The following is a 24,002-nucleotide window of genomic DNA, read 5'->3' on the forward strand; positions in this document are numbered from 1 at the left end:
GCTTAGTCAGTAATAAATTATGTCCTTCCTTCTGCATTGAGACAGAAAGGTCATTTTGTTGACAAAACTGTTCTACTTCAACCTGTGAAGGGGGCAGAAAGCCCCATAGATTTCACGTTCCTTTATCCTATCTAATGGGAATATGGTTGCTGAAATGTTTATTCTCTGCTTATATTGATGTGAAGATTAAAACTCTCTAAGGAGAGGCATGATTGGGCCATTCAGAGCTCAATGGTCAAATTGAAACAGGCTACTGATTTCATAATTACTGTACACCTTCAGTGGAGTATAAGGCCCCAACTGGTCAGGCATGGCTTTCATTCCATTTAAAATGAGTAACAAGAGTCAAGTATGTCAGCAGTACTGTGCAGAGCATGGTGGCACAGAAAACAAGCATTTGGGCAGTAGTCGTGATGGCAGAATAAAGCAATGGAATGGGATTCAGAACACTCTTGAGGTCTGGTCCCATATGGACTCCCTATAGGTATTTGTGCAAGTTCTTTTATATATGTATAAATATAGATATTTATGTATACATGTAATATATTTACATATTTACATAAATGACTGTATGCCATATCTATAAGACCAACCATACTCTGGGTTGTTTACAGGCTACTAGGAAGATTTAAAAGTGGACAAGTATGCAGATAATATGAAGCAGATTATAATGGCCAGTAATGTATCAGTTCAAAAGAGGGAGAGATCTCATCCAGTTTAAGAGATTGGGAAGGGCATATATAAGCATTTCAAAGTATGTCATTGGATTAGTTTGATGTATGTCCTGACTTTAAAATAGGGTGAGGAGAGGGTAAAGGGAAGAAAACAACAGAAAGAAAAAGAAAGATACTATGAAAGCTTAGATGATTTGACCAAGATCATATAGCTTGTAAGCTGCAAAAACAGACTCAAATACAAGTCAGTGTGTTTGCAAATTCTATGCTTGTTCAGCTAAGCCACACTACCAGAATGGTCATTTAACACCATATAAAACATTTTGAATGCCATGAGAAAGTGCTTATATTTAAATTAGAAAGCTACAGGAAGATAGGCCATATAAATTTGAAGCTCACTTGAAGAATATTTCATTGAGAGCAATGAAGAGGATGGATTATAGAAAGTGAGAACAAGGAGAGGCCCATAAGAAAAGTGTGAGAATAACCAGTCCAGACAAGAAAGAGAGGAGCCAGAATTACAACCATTATGGGGGAAATAACAAAAAAGGTGAATTTAGAAAAAACTCACCAAACTTGGTGACAGACTGGATTTGTTGACAAAAGAAATGGAAGAATTGAAACTTTTGTACCCGTTAATAAAAGAATGGTGGTGGTGTTAGTAGAATTTATAAGAATGTCAACTGGAAGATTGTCTTTTGATTGGAAACTACATACTTAGATAAGGTTGGTCCTGTTGAGAGTCTTGTTTAGGTAGATAAGGAAGCAGATACTCAGCAAGCACCCAGAAATACAAGTTTGGCATTTAGATAAAAGGACAGACCCGAAGGGAGAGACTTCAGAATTATTTACATAAAGGTAACTCAAGAACCCATGAAGATGAATGGGGCAGTACCTTGAAGATTTCCCACATTCAGGTGGCTAAGGGACAGCTCTTCCTTTGTTGGTGCTGCAGAAAACCAACTATGATGAGTCAAAGTCATCTTAAGAAGGTTAGGAATACACGAGCTCCATAACAAGTGAATACTGGAATACTTTGAATTGTAATTTTAATTTTTATTAACATTTATTATTTTTTTCTGTTTAAGTTGGATGTGCTCCATGAAGTAATCAGTCATTCCTTGATTTTGATGGGCTCAAGGAGGAGTATGAAACCTTCAGCCTCTTGGGTTTTTCCTCTGTCTGTTCCCAGCATTTCTTTCTTTCATAGTCCTAGTGAAACACAGACTAGTACATGCTTCAAAATAAACATAATATGTTAAAGATAAACATATAGTTTGAAGAGTGAAGAAGAAAATCAAATCAATTTCTGCCATCAATTTCCTACTGAACATTAGGCATAAGCTATAATGTGTTTCCCATAAACCTATGTCTTTGCTTAAATAAGAAATGTACCAGGGAATACAAATCATGCTTGCATTTAAATTTCTGTTTCTTAAGTGAATTCTATATGCGTATGTGTGTTGTGCTTGTATATTCCTTAATTTTGTTAGTTGAATACTTTGCCAAAGTTTGCTCTCTCCAAGTGTAACAATGTACCCAAAAGCTTGTGCACATTCTAATAACTAATCCTCTCTAATTAAATCAAGGTAAATAAGAGATTTTTTAAAAACTCATAAGGGGGTCCAACTCTCTTTTGTGCTTTTCTCTGGATCTCCTCTGCCATCAGCTATTGCAACACAGGCCCAACTACCATGTCAAGAGGATCATTGATTATTGCACTTCCCATTTTCCTAGACAAATGTTGAATGCTGAAGCCCCTAAATTACCCTCCAAATAGTCACAAGAAGCTATAATAAAGCTTTTTCAAACAAAATAGTGACTTTTCTTATCAGAAATTGCTGCTATGCCAAGCATCATTTACTATCTTTCTTGCAGAGAAATCCAGAAAGAGCTTGTGTTATTTTTCCTCGTATGAAACAGATTTTCTGAGAAAATCTCAAGGGGAATGAAGCAGTTTTTGAACATATGAGAAGCCAAGAATGTAGAGAATATTATTAGAGAGTAAGATATTGAAGACACGAAGAGAAGAATTTATATTTTAAACAAAAATTAAGAAGTTGTCCTTCTGACCTGTGAATCTGTCAGAGTGTCAGGGGCTTTTGAAAAAGGCTGAGACAGATGTGATAAAAACTGGAGTAACAAATTATAAAGATCTCAAAGCTTGAGCTGTCCTGGTTCATTGTAGAATATAACTGGTGTTATTTCTCTACAGGAAATTTTAATTTTTTTGCTCTCCTGAATCGTAACAAACACAATTCCAGGACAGAGCTGAGACTAGGTCGCTGTCAAGCTGGAAGACTGAGCTGGGAACCAATCAGTGCTCAGCGTCGCTGTGTGTCTATATATACACACACACACAGTCCTAGACCTGGCATCTCAACTCGGAGACTTTATTATATTTTTACTGTCAGGTATCCAGATCTCAACCATGTCGGAAACCGCACCCGCCGCGCTTCCTGCTCCTGCTCCCGCGGAAAAGACGCCTGTGAAGAAGGCCCGCAAGTCCGCAAGTGCCACCAAGCGCAAGGCTTCCGGGCCCCCTGTGTCCGAGCTTATCATCAAGGCTGTCGCCGCCTCCAAGGAGCGCAATGGCTTGTCTCTGGCCGCCCTCAAGAAGGCGCTGGCGGCTGCTGGCTACGACGTGGAGAAGAACAACAGCCGCATCAAGCTGGGTCTTAAGAGCCTGGTGAGCAAGGGCACCCTGGTGCAGACCAAGGGCACCGGCGCCTCAGGCTCTTTCAAGCTCAACAAGAAGGCGGCGACCGGGGAAGCCAAACCGAAAGCTAAGAAGGCGGGTGCGGCCAAGCCCAAGAAGGCTTCTGGGGTGGCCAAAAGGCCCAAAAAGACGCCGGGTACGATCACTCCGAAAAAAAGCGCCAGGAAGACCCCGAGGAAGGTGAAGAAACCAGCGGCGTCTAAGAAAGTGATCAAGAGCGCGAAAAAGGTGAACACAGCTAAGCCGAAGAAGGCAGCTAAGAGTCCAGCCAAGGCCAAAGCCCCTAAGCCCAAGGCAGCCAAGCCTAAAGGAGGCAAGCCCAAGAAGGCGGCCCCCAAAAAGAAGTGAGTTCAAGACTAGTTCCCCCTACCTTAAAGGCTCTTTTCAGAGCCACTCAACTACTCATTAAAGAGCTGGTTATACCGCTTTGGATGGTCGGGGTAAATGAGGGGGAGGGGGAGGGGAGGGGAGGGGGAGGGGGGGAAAGTTTCCACCATAAGTACACAGCAATCTTTCATAGAAAATGTAGTGGCTCTGAAAAGAGCCTTTGGGTTTAAGGTTTAAATAAAAGTTTACGCCCTCTCCCCGCGGATGCGGCGCGCGAGCTGGATGTCCTTGGGCATGATGGTGACGCGCTTGGCGTGGATGGCGCAGAGATTGGTGTCCTCAAAGAGCCCCACCAGGTAGGCCTCGCACGCCTCCTGCAGCGCCATCACGGCCGAGCTCTGGAAGCGCAGGTCGGTCTTGAAGTCCTGCGCGATCTCGCGCACCAGGCGCTGGAAGGGCAGCTTGCGGATCAGCAGCTCGGTGGACTTCTGGTAGCGGCGGATCTCGCGCAGGGCCACCGTGCCGGGCCGGTAGCGGTGGGGCTTCTTCACGCCGCCCGTGGCCGGCGCGCTCTTGCGAGCCGCCTTGGTGGCCAGCTGCTTGCGGGGCGCCTTGCCGCCGGTGGACTTACGAGCTGTCTGCTTGGTACGAGCCATGACAAATTTACCCAAACCAGTTATCTGACAGAAAAATGAAAGCATGCCACCCTCTACCAGTATATATAAAGAGAGTCCCGTTCTGATTGGACAATGTGCTTTTACCCTCTGGCTCTCAGTGAAAGTATTGGTAGAGACGTTCACTCCCAGATCACATGAGCCTCCGGTGCCTTTTGAGCAAAAATTAACATCTTCCTCCAACCCCTCCTTTTAACTGCTGATGTTTTCAGCCCTTTCTCGCCTGTACTGTCTTTATTTTTTGTTTACAGTCATCTTTGGCTTTTTCGGCAGAATTTAATACAAATTATTACACTGATGTATCTTATTTGCTCGATAAAAATGGAAAATTTTGGCACTTGAAACTGGCTTGCTTTTGATCAGCTTTTTGAAAACGCGCGCGCTAGATGTGATTGGCCAAGGGATTTTTTTTAGCCTCAAGTTTAGGAAGGCCAATTTCCTGTCAAATTCTTAACTGCTTAAACTCGGAGATCTACTTAAATTTACAGATTTTTTAAATAGATTTTTTTTCTAAATGCACGAAGATCATTAACTCTGAAGTAATTTCACACTCGATATTATAACTGCATGAACACACTAATTTCTCACTATATCATCCTCATATAATAGCACTCCACTACATTTTACACTGAGATTTATGTAAAATGGTGTTAAGAGAACATACTCAAAGTTGTAAATGGTACCAAAAGATTACCATATGCCCTTTTAGTCATGATGAACCAGGTGTTAAGTTGTACCTAAAGGACATCTGGCTCGTGCATATATAGTAGTGTATTCTTTTCACGATTGATTAGGGCCCCAGCTCTGAACAATAGGAGATTAGCAAAAAAGGCGAGGGGGGGGGGTCGGGGGGGGGGAATTGCAGATGAGTTTGTCCTATTAAGATGCAAAACAATTCCTTTCAACATGATAGCACAAAAGGTGCGATTTTATTGTTCTATAGGTTACCAAGCAGATTTGCATCTAAATTTGACATTGACGAGCATTATTTTTTCTATGATCTTTTCCTCAGGGTTGGTCCTGAAAGTCCGCTACCTTGATTGAATTGAACTACCTCTGACACAAAGTCTCTATCCTTTTTACTTTCATGAAAACTTTTTAGGACAACTTTAAAATTTGACGGATAGTTTCGCCTTTCTGAACAGTTTTCAAGTACTGATATTTACTTTTTAGGTTGACAAATGACACTAAAGATCATTTTCAACCAGCTCCTTAAATAAGGAAGTGTAAGCCCTTTTACTGAAGATGTGGGTGGCTCTAAAAAGAGCCTTTAGTTAAAATTGACTCCTGAGAGATCTAGCCGTTTAACACTCCGTTTTACTTGCCCTTGGCCTTGTGGTGACTTTCGGTCTTTTTGGGCAACAGTACAGCCTGGATGTTGGGGAGAACGCCACCCTGCGCGATGGTCACTTTCCCCAGCAGTTTGTTCAGCTCCTCATCGTTGCGAATAGCCAGCTGGAGGTGGCGCGGAATGATGCGCGTCTTCTTGTTGTCACGGGCCGCGTTGCCCGCTAACTCCAAGATTTCGGCGGTCAAATACTCCAGCACCGCGGCTAAGTACACCGGCGCACCGGCCCCCACTCGCTCAGAGTAGTTGCCCTTGCGGAGCAGGCGGTGCACACGGCCCACAGGAAACTGAAGACCAGCCCTCGAGGAACGGGTCTTAGCCTTGGCACGAGCCTTGCCACCTTGTTTTCCGCGACCCGACATCTTAACGCAGTCTAACCAAAACCCTTGGCAAAAAAATAAACAAAAACGGATAAATTGTATTTGCAGTCGAGAAGCAATTATACTTGCAAGCGGAATTGTAAATTCCGTTATTTGATTGGCTAAGAGAATCTTTAAGATGGTAGCCAATTACAAACGAGAATTAGAGTCACAATTTGCATACCGCCTGTCTGCCTGGAATGACTTAGCCAATCAAAGTGTAAGATTTTTAATACCATATTTGCATAGGAACCCTACAAATATTATGAGCGTGTTAACTAGACTACCTAGTTTTCTCTTAATTGAAAACGGTTTGTGCTTTGGTAGTATGCCTGAACCAGCCAAATCCGCTCCGGCCCCCAAAAAGGGCTCTAAGAAGGCGGTGATTAAGGCCCAGAAGAAGGACGGCAAGAAGCGCAAGCGCAGCCGCAAGGAGAGTTACTCCGTCTACGTGTACAAGGTGCTGAAGCAGGTCCACCCCGACACCGGCATCTCGTCCAAGGCCATGGGCATCATGAACTCGTTCGTCAACGACATTTTCGAGCGCATCGCGGGCGAGGCGTCGCGCCTGGCGCATTACAACAAGCGCTCGACCATCACCTCCAGGGAGATCCAGACGGCCGTGCGCCTGCTGCTGCCCGGGGAGCTGGCCAAGCACGCTGTCTCGGAGGGCACCAAGGCCGTCACCAAGTACACCAGCTCCAAGTAATCCTGACAAGTAGAATGTTTTCATAGTTAACCCCAAGGGCTCTTTTAAGAGCCACCTATCTTTTCAGCATAAGGGTTGTAATGGCTTTAATAGTTGATGTACCTGCCGAACAGATTTTGTCTTTATCTCTTTGTTGAAAATATTAGGCTTGCTGTGGAGCTAGCACCTTGAAGTACATAGGCCTTTTGAGTAGTTGCAACGAAATGATGTACTTAGTTCTAGATCAGTGGTCGAGTGTCTCTTGTACTGCTCACTTTGGCTGCAAGACTGGCCTAATGTTAACATGCAAGTTTCACTTACACTGCTATAATCTAGTGTGCCTTACACATTGGTTTCTTAAAAAGTGAAAAGGACTTAAGAAATCCAGTAAGACCCGTTTTGGTAATGCTATGTTGTAGTAAAAAAAATAATTTCTTGATTCCAGTTTAATCAATATCACTTAATACATATCTAGTGGATTTATATGCTTAAAGCAATGTAACTCAGATTCTAGCTACTAATGGAAGCAGGACAGTTAATGTGCGTGAAAGTTGAAAAACGAACATTGCTGGATGCAGGATAGGGTGATTTAATTATAATCAGAATTTTCCCAAGACTTGTCTAATGATAGGTTAGACCATAGTGGCAGTTTAGGAAAGAAGCACCCTTGAGATATTTTGGTGCCTCTACCTTAAATTATTTTCTTCCAGGGTGGATTTTATATCAGTTTATTTTTATCCCGGTATGCTAAAATTCTTCTTTTTAAGTGAAAAAACAATTCATTCGTCATTCTAGTTATGATACCACAAGTGTCCCGTTCTATGTAAACATATATAATGACGATGAAAATTTACACTTTTCCCTTGGTGATTATGAACCTACTTAAGGTTGTAAACTGCTACGAATGGCATCCCATGTAGAATAAATGCCAAGAATGTACATACAAACTATTTTTAGGATTTCAACCCAGGCAGGGAAAAAAGTTATAGTACTGTGTCTGCTTGTATAATTTCTTTCTCACTCACTACACAAGACGTAAGTGGACACACACACACAACACAACATGTACAAAGAATATTTAAACATTCAAAGCAACAAAACATAAAAAACAAAATCAAGAAGAAGAAAAATGTAAAAGAATGAAAACTATAAACAACAGATAAGTTATGTGAGAGTTTATATTGTTACAAACAGTTAATTTTTGCTTTCTGTAGTCTCAGAAGTACATGTCCAAGGAAAGTCTATATGAGCTTCCGGGGAGTACATGAACTTCTTGAAATTATGCACAATATTGTGTCCATATGTTCTTCCTCCTCCCAGAGGAGAAAATGTATAGTTTTTCATCAAATTTTAAAAATACTGTCACTTATTGTGTTAGGCAGAATAATGTCACCCCAATTATGTCTACCTCCTAATTTCTGGAGTCTGTGAATATGTTTGGTTACATGACAAAGGGCAATCAAGGTTGCAGGTGGAATTAATGTTGCTAATCACCTGACTTTTAAAAAGGGAGATTATCCTGGATTATCCAAACATACCCAATACAATCACAAGGGTCCTTAACAAGGAAAGAGGATGTCAGAGTACAGGACCAGAGAGACGGCAGCATGAGAAGAATTTGGCCAGAGATTTCTGGCTTTGAAAACCTAGGAAAGGGGCCATGAGCCAAGGAAGGAGGATGGCTCTAGGAACTGGGAAAGACTGGGAAAGATTCATTTTTAGAGGGTCAGGAAGAGAATGCAGCCTTCTGACACCTTGATTGTAGCTCAGTGCGATTTGTGTCTGAACACTGATCTGCATAACTATAACATTATAAATGTGTATTGTTTTAAGCCACTAAATTTATGATAATTTGTCAGACCCCAATAGGAAATTAAAGTACCCACACAAGTTTAAGAATCACTGGGGCCGGCCTGGTGGTGCAGTGGTTAAGTGTGCACGTTCCGCTTTGGCAACCTGAGGTTTGCTGGTTCGGATCCTGGGTGCGGACATGGCACTGCTTGGCATGCCATGCTGTGGCAGGTGTCCCACATGTGGCAGGTGTCCCACATATAAAGTAGAAGATAGGCACGGATGTTAGCTCAGGGCCAGCCTTCCTCAGAAAAAAGAGGACAATTGGCAACAGTTAGCTCAGGGCTAATCTTCCTCAAAAATAAAGAGAGAATTACTGATTAAAGTATCTAATGGATGCTCTTTAAGATAATATGATTATATATTTAAATGTGTAAGTATTATCCAAATTATTGGAAATGCATGCAAATTCTTCCTAAATATGATAGGCTCACGTAATTTTTTTTGTCTGCTTTATCTTCCCCAAATCCCCCCTGGTACATAGTTGTATATGTTAGTTGCAGGTCCTTCTAGTTGTAGCAAGGCTCACATAATTTTGAAATTGCTCTAATTGTAACAGCAATTTACATTTTCTTTTTTGCTAGTGTCTAGGGTGTCTGATTTCAACAACAGAAAGTCTCATTTCATTGAGCAGCACTTCCTCCACTCATTGTAATATCATTACTTATGGTTATAATACTACTTCAAAAAGCTTGCCTTCATTATATGTAAAGTACAAGATTAATGGATATTTTACCTCATAACTTCCATAAATAATATCATAATTGTGAATCCCATTAAAATGTTTATTTTTGTTATCATTGCATCTGTTTTCACAAAAGTGTCAATGAAATTGATTTTAGTAGTATTCTCATTTTATAAGTAAGAAACAAAGGGTCTGAGAACCAAAGTTCATTTACCTGGCAGAACTGAAATTCCAACCAATGTTTTCTGATTCTATGCACTTTCAAAAATGTTCAGATAGAATTCAAATCACATCAACAGATTTCTGAGTACTTTAGAAAGTACTTTTACATAGATTATCTCCTCTCCCCAGCACTAGGCTACATCTCTTTTCTTGGTGCATTCCTTGTTCATCTTTTATGAAACATCCTGAGCCAGCAAAAAACGAAGTCTTGGTTAGGTGAAAAGATGAAGCTCAGTATCTCAGAGGCCTGTAAGGCTGCACTTATATTCAACTCACTTTTGTCTCCTGGAATAAAGTTTACCTACCTGAGAGAACTGATGATGATAAACCCTCTGAGACTATGAGTTCCCTAAAAGCAAAGAAAATGTTTTATATGATTATCAGAGCCCGATGCTTAGAGGAATTGCAGTGTGCAAACACTTGAAAATGTGAAGTGGAAACGGCCCTTTCAATCAAGAGAGGCTTTGCTCCATGCATCAATGTCCAGTCAGGAGAACAGAAAAATATTGGTTGTTTTTACAAAGCTAATTTAACAAAAGTTACACATTTGGGAATACTGAAAAGCAAAAGCAGAAGTGAGATGTTCCAGGAACAACTGAACAAAACAGCAACCACGTGTAGAACTCTGGACAAAAAGAAAAGAGGTCGAGTTAAATATAACGCAGAAATCGGAAGGAAAAGCTGGTGGAGGTAAGGATTGGAATTCCAGGGTGGAGGTGATGATTCTGGAAGTGTGAAAGCAAGACTAAGAAAAGGAAAGGAAAACAACAAAAAAGCAGTAAACTAATCAATTGCTGCCGCGAGAAGGGAATACCATTGCTAGGGTGATACTGACAGAAACAAGAGTTCCCTCTGTTAATTCCTCTCTGGCTTTCCTTAGACATGGGGGAGTTAAGTGTGGTGTACTAAACTCCAGCCCCATCACCACGTAAGACAAAGATCAGGGAAAAGCTTGACTATTGAGCACACGGGGCGGTTTGTATTTTCATATATATACACACACACACACACGTGTACTTTTTTTTAATCAACAACGTAGCAAAACTTGAGGTGTCAAACTGTGCTTAGGGAAAATTTCCAGCAAAGCAAGTCTGGAACTAGAACGTGTTCAAACTCTTTAAATGACAATTTAAGTGGCTCTGAAAAGAGCCTTTGGGTTTAACGGTGGCTACAACCACATTTACTTGGAGCTGGTGTACTTGGTGACAGCCTTGGTGCCCTCCGACACGGCGTGCTTGGCCAGCTCCCCGGGCAGCAGCAGGCGCACGGCCGTCTGGATCTCCCTGGAGGTGATGGTCGAGCGCTTGTTGTAATGCGCCAGGCGCGACGCCTCGCCCGCGATGCGCTCAAAAATGTCGTTGACGAACGAGTTCATGATGCCCATGGCCTTGGACGAGATGCCGGTGTCGGGGTGGACCTGCTTCAGCACCTTGTACACGTAGACAGAGTAGCTCTCCTTGCGGCTGCGCTTGCGCTTCTTACCATCCTTCTTCTGGGCCTTGGTCACGGCTTTCTTAGAGCCCTTCTTCGGAGCAGGAGCGGACTTAGCCGGTTCAGGCATATCAACAAAGAAGAAGTTCTGCACTACGAGAACAAAAGTCTTAAAATGTCTGCTTACATGTAGTCTCGTCTTTTATAGGCGACCTATGCAAATAAGGAATTCAACACTATCTAGATCTGATTTGATCATATTTTAGTGACGGAGAATATGTAAATTTACCTGCGTCACAGCTCCTTTCTTATTGGTTGACCAGTCAAAGGATAATTTTAGCCAATCCCATCTCGCATTTTACAATTCCATCCGCCACTATAACTGGCATCCTAGTGCTCATTTTTGAACACTTCTGTTTTGCTTTTTCTGTGGTTCTTACACTGTTTTCATTCAACATGTCTGGACGTGGAAAACAAGGAGGCAAAGCCCGCGCTAAGGCTAAGACGCGGTCCTCGAGAGCTGGACTCCAGTTTCCAGTGGGTAGAGTTCATCGTCTACTCCGTAAGGGGAACTATTCTGAGCGGGTCGGGGCCGGCGCGCCGGTGTACCTGGCGGCGGTGCTGGAGTACCTGACGGCGGAGATCCTGGAGCTGGCGGGCAACGCGGCCCGCGACAACAAGAAGACGCGCATCATCCCGCGCCACCTACAGCTGGCCATCCGCAACGACGAAGAGCTCAACAAGCTGCTGGGGCGCGTGACCATCGCGCAGGGTGGTGTGCTGCCCAACATCCAGGCCGTGCTGCTGCCCAAGAAGACCGAGAGCCACCACAAGGCTAAGGGCAAGTGAAGCTCTTAAGCAGCCCTCCAGTTCACGAAATCAAAGGCTCTTTTCAGAGCCACCCACTTATTATGGAAAGCGCTGCAATACTTATGTCAGGGATACATTTTTAGATTTCAAGAAGTTTCATTTGCCTGTTAGTCATACTATCCTGTCCATAAGATTTTTTTTGTTTAATAATGGACACTTGGTGCTCCCATCCTTGCCGCAAAGAAGTCGCTTCACTTTCTAAGCTGTTGTTCACATACGCACCGTAAAATGTTTGAAAACCTTCTGAAACGATTTCGGGCGTCCTCAAGAAAACAATACATTTATAGACCCACAAAAAATCTGTTGGAGTTGCAATTCTGTGTCAGGTCATAACTTAAGGCTGTAGGCTATGTAAATGACAGAATGGTAGGAATCGAGACCATAATGTCAATTTGGTGACAGGTTGTCTTGTGTATATGTCCACTGTGTATATACATATATATATAGTTATATATGCACTATATTGAAACAAATTTACTGTAAGTCTAAAATAGGAATGAAAGAACAGAAGAGGGAGAGATGACCAATGACATGGGAGGGCGGGCTTTTTAAATTTCACGGACGATGGCGTTCTTAGAATTTTTTAGCCCGTTGGTTATTTCTCTTTTCAGAAAAAAACAGTGAAGTGCACTAAAATCGACACTATACGCTTTGAAAGCAGCCTGAGAACCAATTAGATCACAGCGTGGAATCTACCAACCAGACTGATCTGCTCCTATGAATAAGGTCAGAACCAGGTCGGTACTATTCCCCAGCCAGTTTCTTTTTCTGTGTTGTCGTTGTGGCTCGCTCTAAACAAGCTGCACGCAAATCCACCAGTGGCAAGGCCCCGCGCAAGCAGCTGGCCACCAAGGCGGCTCGCAAGAGCGCGCCGGCCACGGGCGGCGTGAAGAAGCCCCACCGCTACCGGCCCGGCACGGTGGCCCTGCGCGAGATCCGCCGCTACCAGAAGTCCACCGAGCTGCTGATCCGCAAGCTGCCCTTCCAGCGCCTGGTGCGCGAGATCGCGCAGGACTTCAAGACCGACCTGCGCTTCCAGAGCTCGGCCGTGATGGCGCTGCAGGAGGCGTGCGAGGCCTACCTGGTGGGGCTGTTTGAGGACACCAACCTGTGCGCCATCCACGCCAAGCGCGTCACCATCATGCCCAAGGACGTCCAGCTCGCGTGCCGCATCCGTGCGGAAAGAGCATAACCCAAGGCGTTTGTTTTCTCTGTACTGAAAAAGGCTTTTTTCAGAGCCCCCTACTTTATCCGTAAGACCTGTTGTAATGCTTTCCCGTGTTTTACCTCCCTTGGCAAAAGTAGTTTCTCTTTTTTCAGAAATACTTAAAAACCTGAAGTAGTGGTACACACTAGATTTTCTAACACCGGGTCCTATTTGGATTTATAATAATTTGTGGTGTGTAATGGTGTATAATCCATTACTTAATTTTAGAAAATCGCTTCACTTTTCACCCCTCAGGCTATCTTTCAAACCATAGTTGTATTTGATGAGAAGGAGGTAGGCATGGAATGGCTTCTAGGTATTAAAGATCAAAAAGGACATCTTCCTAATAAAGTGACTTGCCTCTTAACATGCAGGCTTATTTCCGTATGGATTCTGAAAGGAAATTGTAATCAGTGGGGTCAAAATCTAGGAAAATCAAACGAAATTAGTACCTTAATGGGCCTCCAACCCACTGGTAGGCTTCAGTAGCCTAAAAAGCAAATACAGACCTGATTTTTCACATGGAGAAATTGGTCTTTGTGTCTTTACCTTATGACAGTTATCAAAGTGTAAAATTCAAAATAAACCAAGTCTCATAAATACGTAAAGAATGTTTCTAATAACTCACTTTTTTTTAAAGATTGGCACCTGAGCTAACATCTGTTGCCAGTCTTCTTTTTTTTCTTCTTCTTCTTCTCCCCAAAGCCAGCCAAGTACATAGTTTCACATTCTAGATGTAGGTCCTTCTGGTTGTGCTATATGGGACATCGCCTCAGCATGGCCTGATGAATGGTGCCATGTCCACGCCTAGGATCCAAAGTGGCGAAACCCTGGGCTGCCAAAGCTGAGCACACAAACTTAACCACTTGGCCACAGGGCCAACCTGCTAATAACTCATCATTAAGGGAACCATCAGGAAGATAAACCTAGTTCAAAGAAGTATAGGAGATTATCAAGACTATATATAGCTCATTAAGATGAAAGAAACCAGAATAGTCACCCCAAAATATGCCTCTTTACATCAACATTATTTTGGCTTGAAGGCACTTAAGCAGCAATGGCAGGAAAAGCTCTCTCTAACCTCCTCCTTTTCTGCCTTAATGCAGGATGTAAATTCTGTACTGGAGACCACTCTAGAATCTCAGCCCAGAGAGGCACCAGAGGAATCTGCAAACAAGCCATACTCTGTTAGTTTCCTCTCATATGTCTACCTTCCCAGTTTGCCACCCTTAGAAGCCTAAAACTGCTTTCCTTTGTCCTGTCATTTCTCTCCTAATCTATTGTTCTTCGTTGAAGATGCTATAAAAGTCACAGTTCTAAGCCTCTTTGAATTACTCTTTCCTGAGTGTCTCCCATGGATATATGCAATATACATGTTAATAAACTCGTTTGTTTTCTTTTGCTAATCTGTGTTTTGTTACAGGGGCCCCAGCCAGGAACGAAGATGGATAGAGGAAAGAATTGCCTCTCCTACAATAGAAAGAAGATTGAAATAAAATCAAAAGAGCAAATTTAGATCAAAAAAGTTATTGTCCTATAACACATTTATACTTTTAGGTTGTCTTTTCTACTAGAGACAGATCATTTTCATCTCTATTGGACAAAAATCATTGAAATTATCAATATTCTACAAGTTAACGACTAAATTCACAGATATTTCACAGATACTGGACCCTAATAAGTAGTCAAACATAAGCACATTCACCTACAATAATTAAAAAATACTTACGTAGGCTTTTAGACTATGCTGTCATATGACAACAAAAGGAAGTGCAGTCCATCCCTTTGCCTTAATTCAATATTTGAATATTTCTTAACAGTTTACAGAGCTGTCCTGCAATGACCAGAGTCCTTCTCTTGTCCTCAGTGAGCCTATGCCTGATGAAGACTCTGCTTTCCTGTCTGAACTTTCCTCCTTCCTGTATTGTGCTTACCAGTGATGACTTGCCATGACTTTGAAGGACAAGTGTTCAACTTCCCAATCCTAAAGAAGAGGAGGAAAGGACCGCCACCCTCTCCTAGACACTCTTAACTTCCAACGAAGTCAAAGTCACATGACATCTCATTTATCTTCGTTGTTCAAAAAGATAAAATCATGATTCAGCAATTATAAAATGAGCATGTTCCAAAGAGTTTATAGAATTCATCAATGAATGAAGCAACAGGTAATGTACTATGAGAGGTTCAAAGATTTCAGAACTTAGGGTATTTATAGAAAATTTAACAAAGAAACATTAGGATAGGATTGTTGAATTAGCTTAAAACAACATTAATTAATGTCCAAAAGGCCATAAATCTTTGGCGCTATATTTGTTCCACTGGACAGAAATTATTTGCATCTTTGCCAAATAAAGCCCTGCAAGTTAATGAGTAACCTTTAATCAACAGTAAACAGTCACATGATTAGAGTACGTTTTCATAGATTGCTTCTCTGGCCTTTTAACCTTTTATGATATTAGACATCACGGCCATCCATTTTTGCTTACTTCCAAGTCTCAGATAGTTGTTCTCAATTGTGAATCCTTAGTAGAAAAAATAAATATATAGAACATGCAAGATAAATTTCTGTGAAACTTCACAGTGTAACTCCTTGACCTTCTTACTTTACTCATTTATCAAATAATAGACACTTAAACTTTTTATTCTTTCTAGATTCCAAAGTAATTGATTTGATTTTTTTTATCTCTGTCTTTGTCTTTATCTAAATGCTTTTGTACTTCCACTAAATGATTTCTTTTCTTCTTTTTTTTTTTTAATTTTTATTTTTAAACCACCAGAAAGGACATTCTATTGCACAGAAGCTTAAGCTCTTTTGGACACTAACCGCTTTGGCAATCCATTTTGGATGTTCTCTCAAAAAAAAGACACTTTTGAGAAAAATATTAGCATAGATTTTCAGGTAATCTCCATCTCCTGACATCCTACCCTTGAAGAATTTTTTTTTTTTAGGAAGGTTAGCCCTGAGCTAACATCTTCTAACATTTCTCTTTTTGCTGAGGAACACTGGCCCTGAGCTAACATCGGTGCCCATCTTCCTCTACTTTATAGTAGGATGCCTACCACAGCATGGTTTGACAAGCGGGACCATGTTCACACCCGGGATCCAAACCGGCAAACACTGGGTTGCCGAATAGGAACGTGGGAACGTAACTGCTGTGCCACCAGGCAGGCCCCTGAAGAATTTTAAGAGCAATAATTTTTCTAGTATCCATCTTTTCTTGCCCTGATGAGTAATGGTTTATTTGACAAGCCTTCCTTAGTTCCCTAAAGTGATTTCATTTTATTTTTATGTTTTTTTGCTGCCTTTAGGAAATAATGCAAGCCACACAGATAATTGAAAATCTTCCAGGAACCACATTTTAAAAAGTGAAGAGATGCAATTACTTTAATAATGTATTTAACACAAAATATTTTCATTTCAACTCGTAATCAATATAAAGGCATTATTAATGTAATATTTTACATTCCTTTTTATAGGCTAAATCTTCCAAATTGGGTGTATATTTTATTCAATCTGATACTAAATTTTTATTGGAAATAACTTGATTTGTACTAAAATTCCAGAAACTTTACTGTTGAAAAATTAACTTCACACACCTAAGTTGTTCAAATATACCTCAAAATTTCCAGTAACAGAAGAATGTATCAGCGTTCAATAGGGATAATAGGCCACATCTGTACCGTGACAGTGACAGATGGTAATTAGTCTTTGGGTGGTGAACACGATGAAGTCTACACCAAAAATAAAATAAATAAAATAAAATAAAATAAAATAAACTTCAGTTAGTTGGCAGCATCTGTCACATTCCAAATGCTCAAAGATGGATACTGACTACTTTATCAGACCATGCAATCCTAGAGGGAATTGTATTCGGGGTGTAGAGGTGGTGATGGAGACTGCTGGCTAAATTGAGAGAATATAGAAATTTAAATATAGTCATGTAAATTTAGCGCTGACTTCTAAAATCAATATTTGCCCGTATAGAGACACGGAGATTACGAAAGCAACTGAATATAGGTTCAGATTGCAAAATACCAGATTGAGAGATTTCAGACTACTGGGGAGTAAGTCAATCTGTGAGGCATGAAGATGGAACCTTTCTCAGGTAATTACGATAGTCCTCTCTGACTATGTGGAGCATTTGACCAAAAATTTTTCTTCTGATTTTCAAAACAACACCCCTGTGATATCGGGATTAACATTTCCGTTCTACAGATGAAGAAACTCAAGTGAAAACGAGGGAACACAGGTCACAAAACAGATCCTGGAGTTGAGAAGCGTAGGTAGCGTTGAGGGCCCAAGCAAGGGGGTATGTCTCCCAATAACAAACATCCAAGCTGGAAAGACTCGTTGCCCAATGGATTTCAGCTCTTTCCTCGCTTCCTAAGATCATTTAACCATCATCGCTAAATATTTTACCTTCATTTAAAATCTACAAAAATGTTTCTCAGGGAAGAAAGAAACCATGGATTCATTTACATCTCAGATATGCCTTTAAAATGCGAGGAAATGTATAATCTTAGTCGATGATGTGCCCATGGTGTAAGGATCTTAATAATTCACACTTGAAAAGCAGATAAACATATAGTAGCTTGATAGGTACAATTATTTCAGTCACTTAATAAACCAGATAATTCTTTAAATGCCCTTAAACAGGGCATGTTGAAGTGAGTTCAGGGAACTAGGAGGGACTCACAGAGCTGTCATCTCCTCCAGGCTCCGCCCCACAGAATCACAGGAGCTTGTGGGCGGGGATAAATTCAGTTCCGCACTAGCCCCTCCCGCCTACCCAACCCAGCCTCATGTCTAGTTTTCAAACAGGTCCGCTATTGCGTTATAAATAAAAAAAAATTCGGCTTGTTTTGATGTAGTGTTGGTAATTTGCCGTGCTTAGTGGTAACAATGTCCGGACGTGGTAAAGGCGGGAAGGGTCTTGGTAAAGGTGGCGCTAAGCGCCACCGCAAGGTCTTGCGCGACAACATCCAGGGCATCACCAAGCCCGCCATCCGGCGTCTGGCCCGGCGTGGCGGCGTCAAGCGCATCTCCGGCCTCATCTACGAGGAGACCCGCGGGGTGCTCAAGGTCTTCCTGGAAAACGTGATCCGGGACGCGGTCACCTACACCGAGCACGCCAAGCGCAAGACAGTCACCGCCATGGATGTTGTTTACGCGCTCAAGCGCCAGGGGCGCACTCTGTACGGCTTCGGAGGCTAAGTCTGAGTTCATAAACTCAGTTTTTGCGGTAGTGCTTAAGGCCCTTTTCAGGGCCACCTATTTACTCACTTAAAAGAGCCTGTGTCTCACGTTTTACGTTTTTCAGCAGAAACTGGCACTAAGCGAGTTTTTGTGGTCTAGATTCGATTGTTTTAAGGTAGTTTAAGATAAGTTGGATTTGAATGTTAACTGTTTAGAGCTCTGCTTCTTGATGGCTTTTCCAGTATAGATTGTGATGACCAGGTGACTCACTTATAATTGCATTTAGTTAGAGTTTCTTTATTTCACATGATTACACAATCCAATTAACTTTGTTATAATCAATTTGTTACACAGATTTTTTAACATCTAGAGTTATCAGTTATCTGCAAATTTAAATGGTTAAAGAAAAACATGCAGGTAAGGCCTTATTAGCCTACTCAGTTTTTTAGAGAAATTGCTAAGTATTAAACGCTCAGCCACTAGTTGGCAATTCAAGGGAAAAGGTACCATGAAAGAAGCCTGGGTTGAACTGTAGAAAGTGAAGCACTAGCCTAGGGCTACATGGGGGCTTCTCTCAAGCATTGATATGTCAGTTATCTAAATTTATTACCAGCAAGATATTTTTTAATCCACAAAGAATTTGGGATTTGTCTCACATCACATCTATTCCTTCATATTCTAGAACAGGAACAACTTTAATTAATCTCATAAACCCTCTGGTTTCTATTCTCAGCTATAACTGCTAGAATTTAGCCCTGTGCTGGGACTCAGCCACACCCCATGTTTTCTCATGTGTCAGTACTTGCAAAGGAAAAGGAAGAAAGTCAGTCCCCAAACTAATAACCAGGTAACTCTTCTGTGTCTGGCCTTCAGAAGACATTCCCTGGTAGTGGCCTATTTAAATACGCTTCAAGGTATTTGATGCCCTTCTAACCTCTTATCACAGATTGCTGCCTGCAGGCTAAATGAACCAATCAGAGTATTGTGGGGTCAATGGGAAGGAGGGGAACAGTTAAATTCACTTTCTTTTGGTTTTTAGATTTCCTTTTTCCTGCTGGGTTCTGTGATGCCTTATAAGGGGGCCCCCAGGATTCCCCCTCTTGGGGTTCACTCTTGAGTGTGGATGTGACCTGTGACTTTCTTCTAACCCATTGTTAGTGCCATCAGTGGATTCTGACTCCTAGAGATCCAGTGTACAGCAGACCAAAATGCTGCCTGGTCGTTTTGTGCCATCCTTGCACCTTCCAGCACTTTGGCCAGTGCTCTGCTGTTATTCATAGGATTTTCATGGCCGATTTTTTTCAGAAGTGGATGGCCAGGTTCTTTTTCCTAGTCTTAGTCTGGAAGCTCCACTGAAACCTGTCCACCATGGATGACCCTGCTGATATTTGAAATATTGTTGGCATAGCCCTCATAGCAACACACAACCACCACAATATGACAACCGACAGAGGAATGGTGTGGTTCCCTGGCTGGGAAACAAACTTGGGCTTCATGGTGAGAGTGCCAAATCTTAACCACAAGACCACCAGGTCTGGCTTTCAAACCAACAGACTACTGCAAAGGTGACAGAATGTAAATAACTTTGTATATGTAATTATGTTACCTAAGATTCTAATATCTATCCTCCACCAATATGCATGGTTGCTTTGATGGACCAAGTACCCATGTTGGTAGGATTAAATGACAAGAAACTCAGAGGGCTCTTTATGAACTGAGAGAGGCCTCCAACTCACAGACAAAAAGGGCTTTAAGCCAACAGCCAGCAAGAAAATGAGACCCTCAATCCTACAACAACGAAACAAATTCAGCCAACCACTAAGTGAGTTTGCAAGTTGATTTCTCCCGTCAAGCATCCAAGAGACCCTTAATCCTAGCTAACATCTAGATAGCATTCTTACAAAGGATTCAGCTAAACCATGCCCAGACTCACAAAACTGCCAGGTAATACACGTGTGTTGTTTGAAGCTATGTAAATTTGAGGTAATCTGTTACATAGCAATAGATAACTAACACAGCTAACACAGTTGTCATTTTCAACAATCCATGTTTCATCTAAAATAACACATATGATGAACTGAAAACCCAATCTTTAATAGATTTACATTAAAAAACCAACCATATAGTGTGAACATTCTGTTTCACAACTATGTAAGCTTCCACACATATATCAGTTCTCAACTGGTACATGCATTGATCATGCCTTGCTGGCTTCGCTAATACAAGTCAATAAGCCATGACAGGTCCTCAAAAACAATTCATCCATGTGATTTTGCTTTCAGCAGTACAAAACCTTAACACACGAGACCTCAGATATCCATCCATATCCTCTGTGCTCTCTGCACTTCTGGATCGACTCTTATTCCTGTTTTGTTCTGTTCATTCTTTTCTATCTACATAAATGTGTATAGAACCAAACACTGACTGAAGACAACGAAAACAAAAGTGAAATATAAAAGAAAAATTAAGACTTAAGAATGTGCTTCAGCACCATGTGTGGTTGATTATATCAATAACAGCCTCAAGGCAAAATAAAGTGGATAAAGTTTTTAACGTATACTTGAAGAATTACCTTTGAAACAGTCTACAGTAGTAAAGATTAAACTGCGGGTTCCAATGACTTTCCCAGACCTAGTCAGGTATCTGTTGTGTAACTGACATTCTGAGCCTTGTTGTTGTCGGTAAACTACAGATAATATCTCATTGTATGAGTTAACATTTGTGAAGCACATATAACTATATTCATATAATGCGAACATTACGTTTAAAACAAACAACCCGAGGTACTTAGACGTTGAGCTCCCCAAATGACCACTATAAAATTACCTTAAACGCTAAACAATGGGCAATTATAAAAATTCAAAGAATTTAAGAAATAAAAACACAGAAACCAGAATACCAGAAATTCTGGGAGCTTTAGCACAACGCACACTAATAATTATATTCTGTACGCAATTATTTCCCAAACTCATTGCTGCCCTAAAGATTAATATAAGTTCAAATAAACATTTCACACTACATTTTCTTAAGTTTTTAAGTAGGTTGTCTGTTAAAAGACAAAACATGCTTTTAAAAACCTGCTGACGAATCTTCATATTACAACTCTTAACGTGGAAAAGTGAGTGGCTCTGAAAAGAGCCTTTGAAGAGAGCAAGATGTAGAAAAACTTTTATTTGGAGCTGGTGTACTTGGTGACGGCCTTGGTGCCCTCGGACACCGCGTGCTTGGCCAGCTCCCCGGGCAGTAGCAGGCGCACGGCCGTCTGGATCTCTCTGGAGGTGATGGTCGAGCGCTTGTTGTAATGCGCCAGGCGCGACGCCTCGCCCGCGATGCGTTCGAAGATGTCATTGACGAACGAGTTCATGATGCCCATGGCCTTGGACGAGATGCCGGTGTCGGGGTGGACCTGCTTCAACACCTTATAAACATAGATAGAATAGCTTTCCTTACGGCCTCGTTTGCGTTTCTTGCCATCTTTCTTCTGCACCTTAGTCACGGCCTTCTTGGAACCCTTTTTAGGGGCTGGGGCGGACTTAGCAGGCTCTGGCATGGTAAACACCTAGAGGACGAGGAAAATGAGGAAAATAACAAGAAAAACAGCAAACCCAAATCCCGGTATTTATAGCACGTATATACAAACTAAGACTAATAAGTCTGAACTTTGATTGGACTAAAGCCGACCAATAGAATAATAGTATGTAAATTAGGTATTCCAAAACTGCTTTTTTTATTGGATGAGAAAAAGAAAGCTTTCTGGGAATCCAATAGGTTGACGTACAATACTGTTACATTACTAGAAATTCACTAAAAAAACCCCACATTTTTCTTAAATTTTGAAAATAAGTAAAAACTTGCCCACGTGAATGCGAAAACCAAGGAAGAAAATCTTGTTGTTTAACCAGATCCAGTCTTGACCGCAGCTCCGCTGGCTTTGTCTTAAATTGTACCCAACACTTCGGGTCTCTCCGCAGAGAATCCAGAGATGCTAGGCCGTTGTAGTACTGTAAAGAAATATTCTCATAAGACTCTCGATCGCCACATCTTTTTCCAGGTTCCGCATGGCAAGTTTTTTTTCTGGGTTCTTGCCATTAGACCGACCCGGGCTGACATTTTAAATGCATCAACACCAAACAGTAGAGTCAAATTACCAGTTGGAGACAAACCTGATATTAAAGACCCAGGAATCCCAGGATACTGGAATTGTGCTGCGCATACCCTGAATGAAATACAAAACTCTTTACGTCTAAACAGTATATCCTAGAACACCATGCTAGATAGTTCCCATGGATACAATAAAATAGGACTCGAAATTCGTAGACAACGGATTTTTAAACAGGGAACAAGGACGGGGAATTTGATTCGGATGAAAATGGGTTAAAGGCAGAAAATGGCGGGTGTTTTTTTAAAAGAGAAATCCTAAAGTGCTTTCTACTTTAAACAGATTCTATTTTGTATATTCGAACAGACGAAAAGATAAAGAATATTAAATGACTACTGTAAAGTGCTTCTGGGTCCTACTTGTGTGTGTGTGAAGCATTATCAGCGAAACAACCTTAAAAAATGACTTTTCAAAACAGGATGGGAAGAATTCTGACAATTGAAATTAACCAATCAGAAACTTGTACCGAGCAGTTCAACCAATCCTAAATCGCTCGGAGCACTTCCGGAATTTAGCGACCATGACTAAGAGGAATTACCCACAATCCAATCAGATTGATTCTGTTCCTGTATAAATACAGAGGTAAGTCACTTTCCTCTAATCCTAGTGCTTTTCAGACAAGCCATGGCGCGTACTAAGCAAACGGCTCGTAAGTCCACCGGCGGTAAGGCCCCGCGCAAGCAGCTGGCCACCAAGGCGGCTCGCAAGAGCGCGCCGGCCACGGGGGGCGTGAAGAAGCCCCACCGCTACCGGCCCGGCACGGTGGCCCTGCGCGAGATCCGCCGCTACCAGAAGTCCACCGAGCTGCTGATCCGCAAGCTGCCCTTCCAGCGCCTGGTGCGCGAGATCGCGCAGGACTTCAAGACCGACCTGCGCTTCCAGAGCTCGGCCGTGATGGCGCTGCAGGAGGCGTGCGAGGCCTACCTGGTGGGGCTCTTTGAGGACACCAACCTGTGCGCCATCCACGCCAAGCGCGTCACTATCATGCCCAAGGACATTCAGCTCGCTCGCCGCATCCGCGGGGAGAGGGCGTAAATTTCCCGATTGAGTTCTTGCCCTTAACCCCAAAGGCTCTTTTCAGAGCCAACCACTTTCTCTATGAAAGATGCTGTAATTATAAATAAGAGTCGCCGATAAAGGACGAGCTCTTAGTGGGTACAAGCGTGGACAGCTTTTGGGGTAGACTTGGAATTAAGCTCTCCAAAACAGTTTTCCAAGTAGGAACTGCCTCTACTGTTTCAGACAAGGCTTATGCCCTATAGTATGTAGCTCTAGTGGCTTTAGGCTTGGCCGGCGGGTTTATGGGCTTTATCCTTAACTGTGCTTTGGCTGGTTTTTTTGACCCCTGCATCCGCCACAGTGGCTAATTATGCCATTTCTTAGCGCTGTTCCAAGGGGTGGCAGTTCTCGCTTTTGGGGGCTTAACTGAGACTTCAAGCGCTTGCTTGTCTTTCCCAGAGGCCACCTTGAACCGATCCCGAGGGTCCAGGACCCTGCACAAGGGTGCCCTGGCTCACCAGAATTTTGAGGCCTAACTCGTTAGCATCCGCTGGAACCTTGTTGACCGTGTTCGGGAATAAACCCCTCTGCC

The 24,002-nt window shown here is 42.1% G+C and overlaps 10 protein-coding genes across 10 annotated transcripts; 6 read left to right on the forward strand and 4 right to left on the reverse strand.

The window, feature by feature from the left end:
• The first annotated feature begins 1,745 nt into the window (after positions 1 to 1,745).
• On the forward strand, positions 1,746 to 6,625 carry H1-12 (H1.12 linker histone, cluster member). The gene has a single exon (XM_070244170.1). The coding sequence runs from the start codon at positions 3,106 to 3,108 to the stop codon at positions 3,739 to 3,741; it is 636 nt and encodes a 211-aa protein (XP_070100271.1). The 5' UTR covers positions 1,746 to 3,105; the 3' UTR covers positions 3,742 to 6,625.
• On the reverse strand, positions 3,920 to 4,421 carry H3C4 (H3 clustered histone 4). The gene has a single exon (XM_023624549.2). It carries the CDS (start codon positions 4,419 to 4,421, stop codon positions 3,966 to 3,968), a length of 456 nt encoding a protein of 151 aa, XP_023480317.1. The 3' UTR covers positions 3,920 to 3,965.
• Positions 5,643 to 6,145, reverse strand: H2AC7 (H2A clustered histone 7). The gene has a single exon (XM_014734241.3). It carries the CDS (start codon positions 6,102 to 6,104, stop codon positions 5,712 to 5,714), a length of 393 nt encoding a protein of 130 aa, XP_014589727.1. The 5' UTR covers positions 6,105 to 6,145; the 3' UTR covers positions 5,643 to 5,711.
• Positions 6,241 to 6,868, forward strand: H2BC7 (H2B clustered histone 7). Its single transcript, XM_001916068.6, has one exon. The coding sequence runs from the start codon at positions 6,241 to 6,243 to the stop codon at positions 6,808 to 6,810; it is 570 nt and encodes a 189-aa protein (XP_001916103.2). The 3' UTR covers positions 6,811 to 6,868.
• Positions 6,869 to 10,675: 3,807 nt separating this feature from the next.
• H2BC8 (H2B clustered histone 8) lies at positions 10,676 to 11,162 on the reverse strand. Its single transcript, XM_005603626.4, has one exon. It carries the CDS (start codon positions 11,106 to 11,108, stop codon positions 10,728 to 10,730), a length of 381 nt encoding a protein of 126 aa, XP_005603683.1. The 5' UTR covers positions 11,109 to 11,162; the 3' UTR covers positions 10,676 to 10,727.
• A 216-nt stretch (positions 11,163 to 11,378) lies between these two features.
• Positions 11,379 to 13,663, forward strand: H2AC8 (H2A clustered histone 8). The gene has a single exon (XM_014734240.3). The coding sequence runs from the start codon at positions 11,435 to 11,437 to the stop codon at positions 11,825 to 11,827; it is 393 nt and encodes a 130-aa protein (XP_014589726.1). The 5' UTR covers positions 11,379 to 11,434; the 3' UTR covers positions 11,828 to 13,663.
• H3C5 (H3 clustered histone 5) lies at positions 12,570 to 13,663 on the forward strand (the record flags this gene model as incomplete). The annotated part of the gene is made up of 1 exon (XM_023624517.2): positions 12,570 to 13,663. A coding segment is annotated over one exon (471 nt), but the record flags the coding sequence as incomplete, so codon positions are not given.
• A 4,232-nt stretch (positions 13,664 to 17,895) lies between these two features.
• Positions 17,896 to 18,301, forward strand: H4C19 (H4 clustered histone 19). Its single transcript, NM_001374567.1, has one exon. The coding sequence runs from the start codon at positions 17,959 to 17,961 to the stop codon at positions 18,268 to 18,270; it is 312 nt and encodes a 103-aa protein (NP_001361496.1). The 5' UTR covers positions 17,896 to 17,958; the 3' UTR covers positions 18,271 to 18,301.
• Positions 18,302 to 20,325: 2,024 nt separating this feature from the next.
• H2BC25 (H2B clustered histone 25) lies at positions 20,326 to 21,900 on the reverse strand. The gene has a single exon (XM_014734245.3). It carries the CDS (start codon positions 21,800 to 21,802, stop codon positions 21,422 to 21,424), a length of 381 nt encoding a protein of 126 aa, XP_014589731.1. The 5' UTR covers positions 21,803 to 21,900; the 3' UTR covers positions 20,326 to 21,421.
• Positions 21,901 to 23,027: 1,127 nt separating this feature from the next.
• Positions 23,028 to 23,451, forward strand: LOC115945191 (histone 3.1). The gene is given in 1 exon segment (NM_001374569.1): positions 23,028 to 23,451. A coding segment is annotated over 1 exon segment (411 nt). The 5' UTR covers positions 23,028 to 23,035; the 3' UTR covers positions 23,447 to 23,451.
• The last annotated feature ends 551 nt before the right edge of the window (positions 23,452 to 24,002 follow it).

The sequence above is a fragment of the Equus caballus genome, chromosome 20 (assembly GCF_041296265.1).
Source record: "Equus caballus isolate H_3958 breed thoroughbred chromosome 20, TB-T2T, whole genome shotgun sequence".
Lineage (NCBI taxonomy): Eukaryota > Metazoa > Chordata > Mammalia > Perissodactyla > Equidae > Equus > Equus caballus.

Coding starts and splice junctions, on each gene's coding strand:
- H2AC7 (XM_014734241.3), bottom strand. CDS start 6,104: ATGTCGGGTCGCGGAAAACAAGGTGGCAAGGCTCGTGCCAAGGCTAAG.
- H2BC25 (XM_014734245.3), bottom strand. CDS start 21,802: ATGCCAGAGCCTGCTAAGTCCGCCCCAGCCCCTAAAAAGGGTTCCAAG.
- H2BC8 (XM_005603626.4), bottom strand. CDS start 11,108: ATGCCTGAACCGGCTAAGTCCGCTCCTGCTCCGAAGAAGGGCTCTAAG.
- H3C4 (XM_023624549.2), bottom strand. CDS start 4,421: ATGCTTTCATTTTTCTGTCAGATAACTGGTTTGGGTAAATTTGTCATG.
- H1-12 (XM_070244170.1), top strand. CDS start 3,106: ATGTCGGAAACCGCACCCGCCGCGCTTCCTGCTCCTGCTCCCGCGGAA.
- H2BC7 (XM_001916068.6), top strand. CDS start 6,241: ATGGTAGCCAATTACAAACGAGAATTAGAGTCACAATTTGCATACCGC.
- H4C19 (NM_001374567.1), top strand. CDS start 17,959: ATGTCCGGACGTGGTAAAGGCGGGAAGGGTCTTGGTAAAGGTGGCGCT.
- H2AC8 (XM_014734240.3), top strand. CDS start 11,435: ATGTCTGGACGTGGAAAACAAGGAGGCAAAGCCCGCGCTAAGGCTAAG.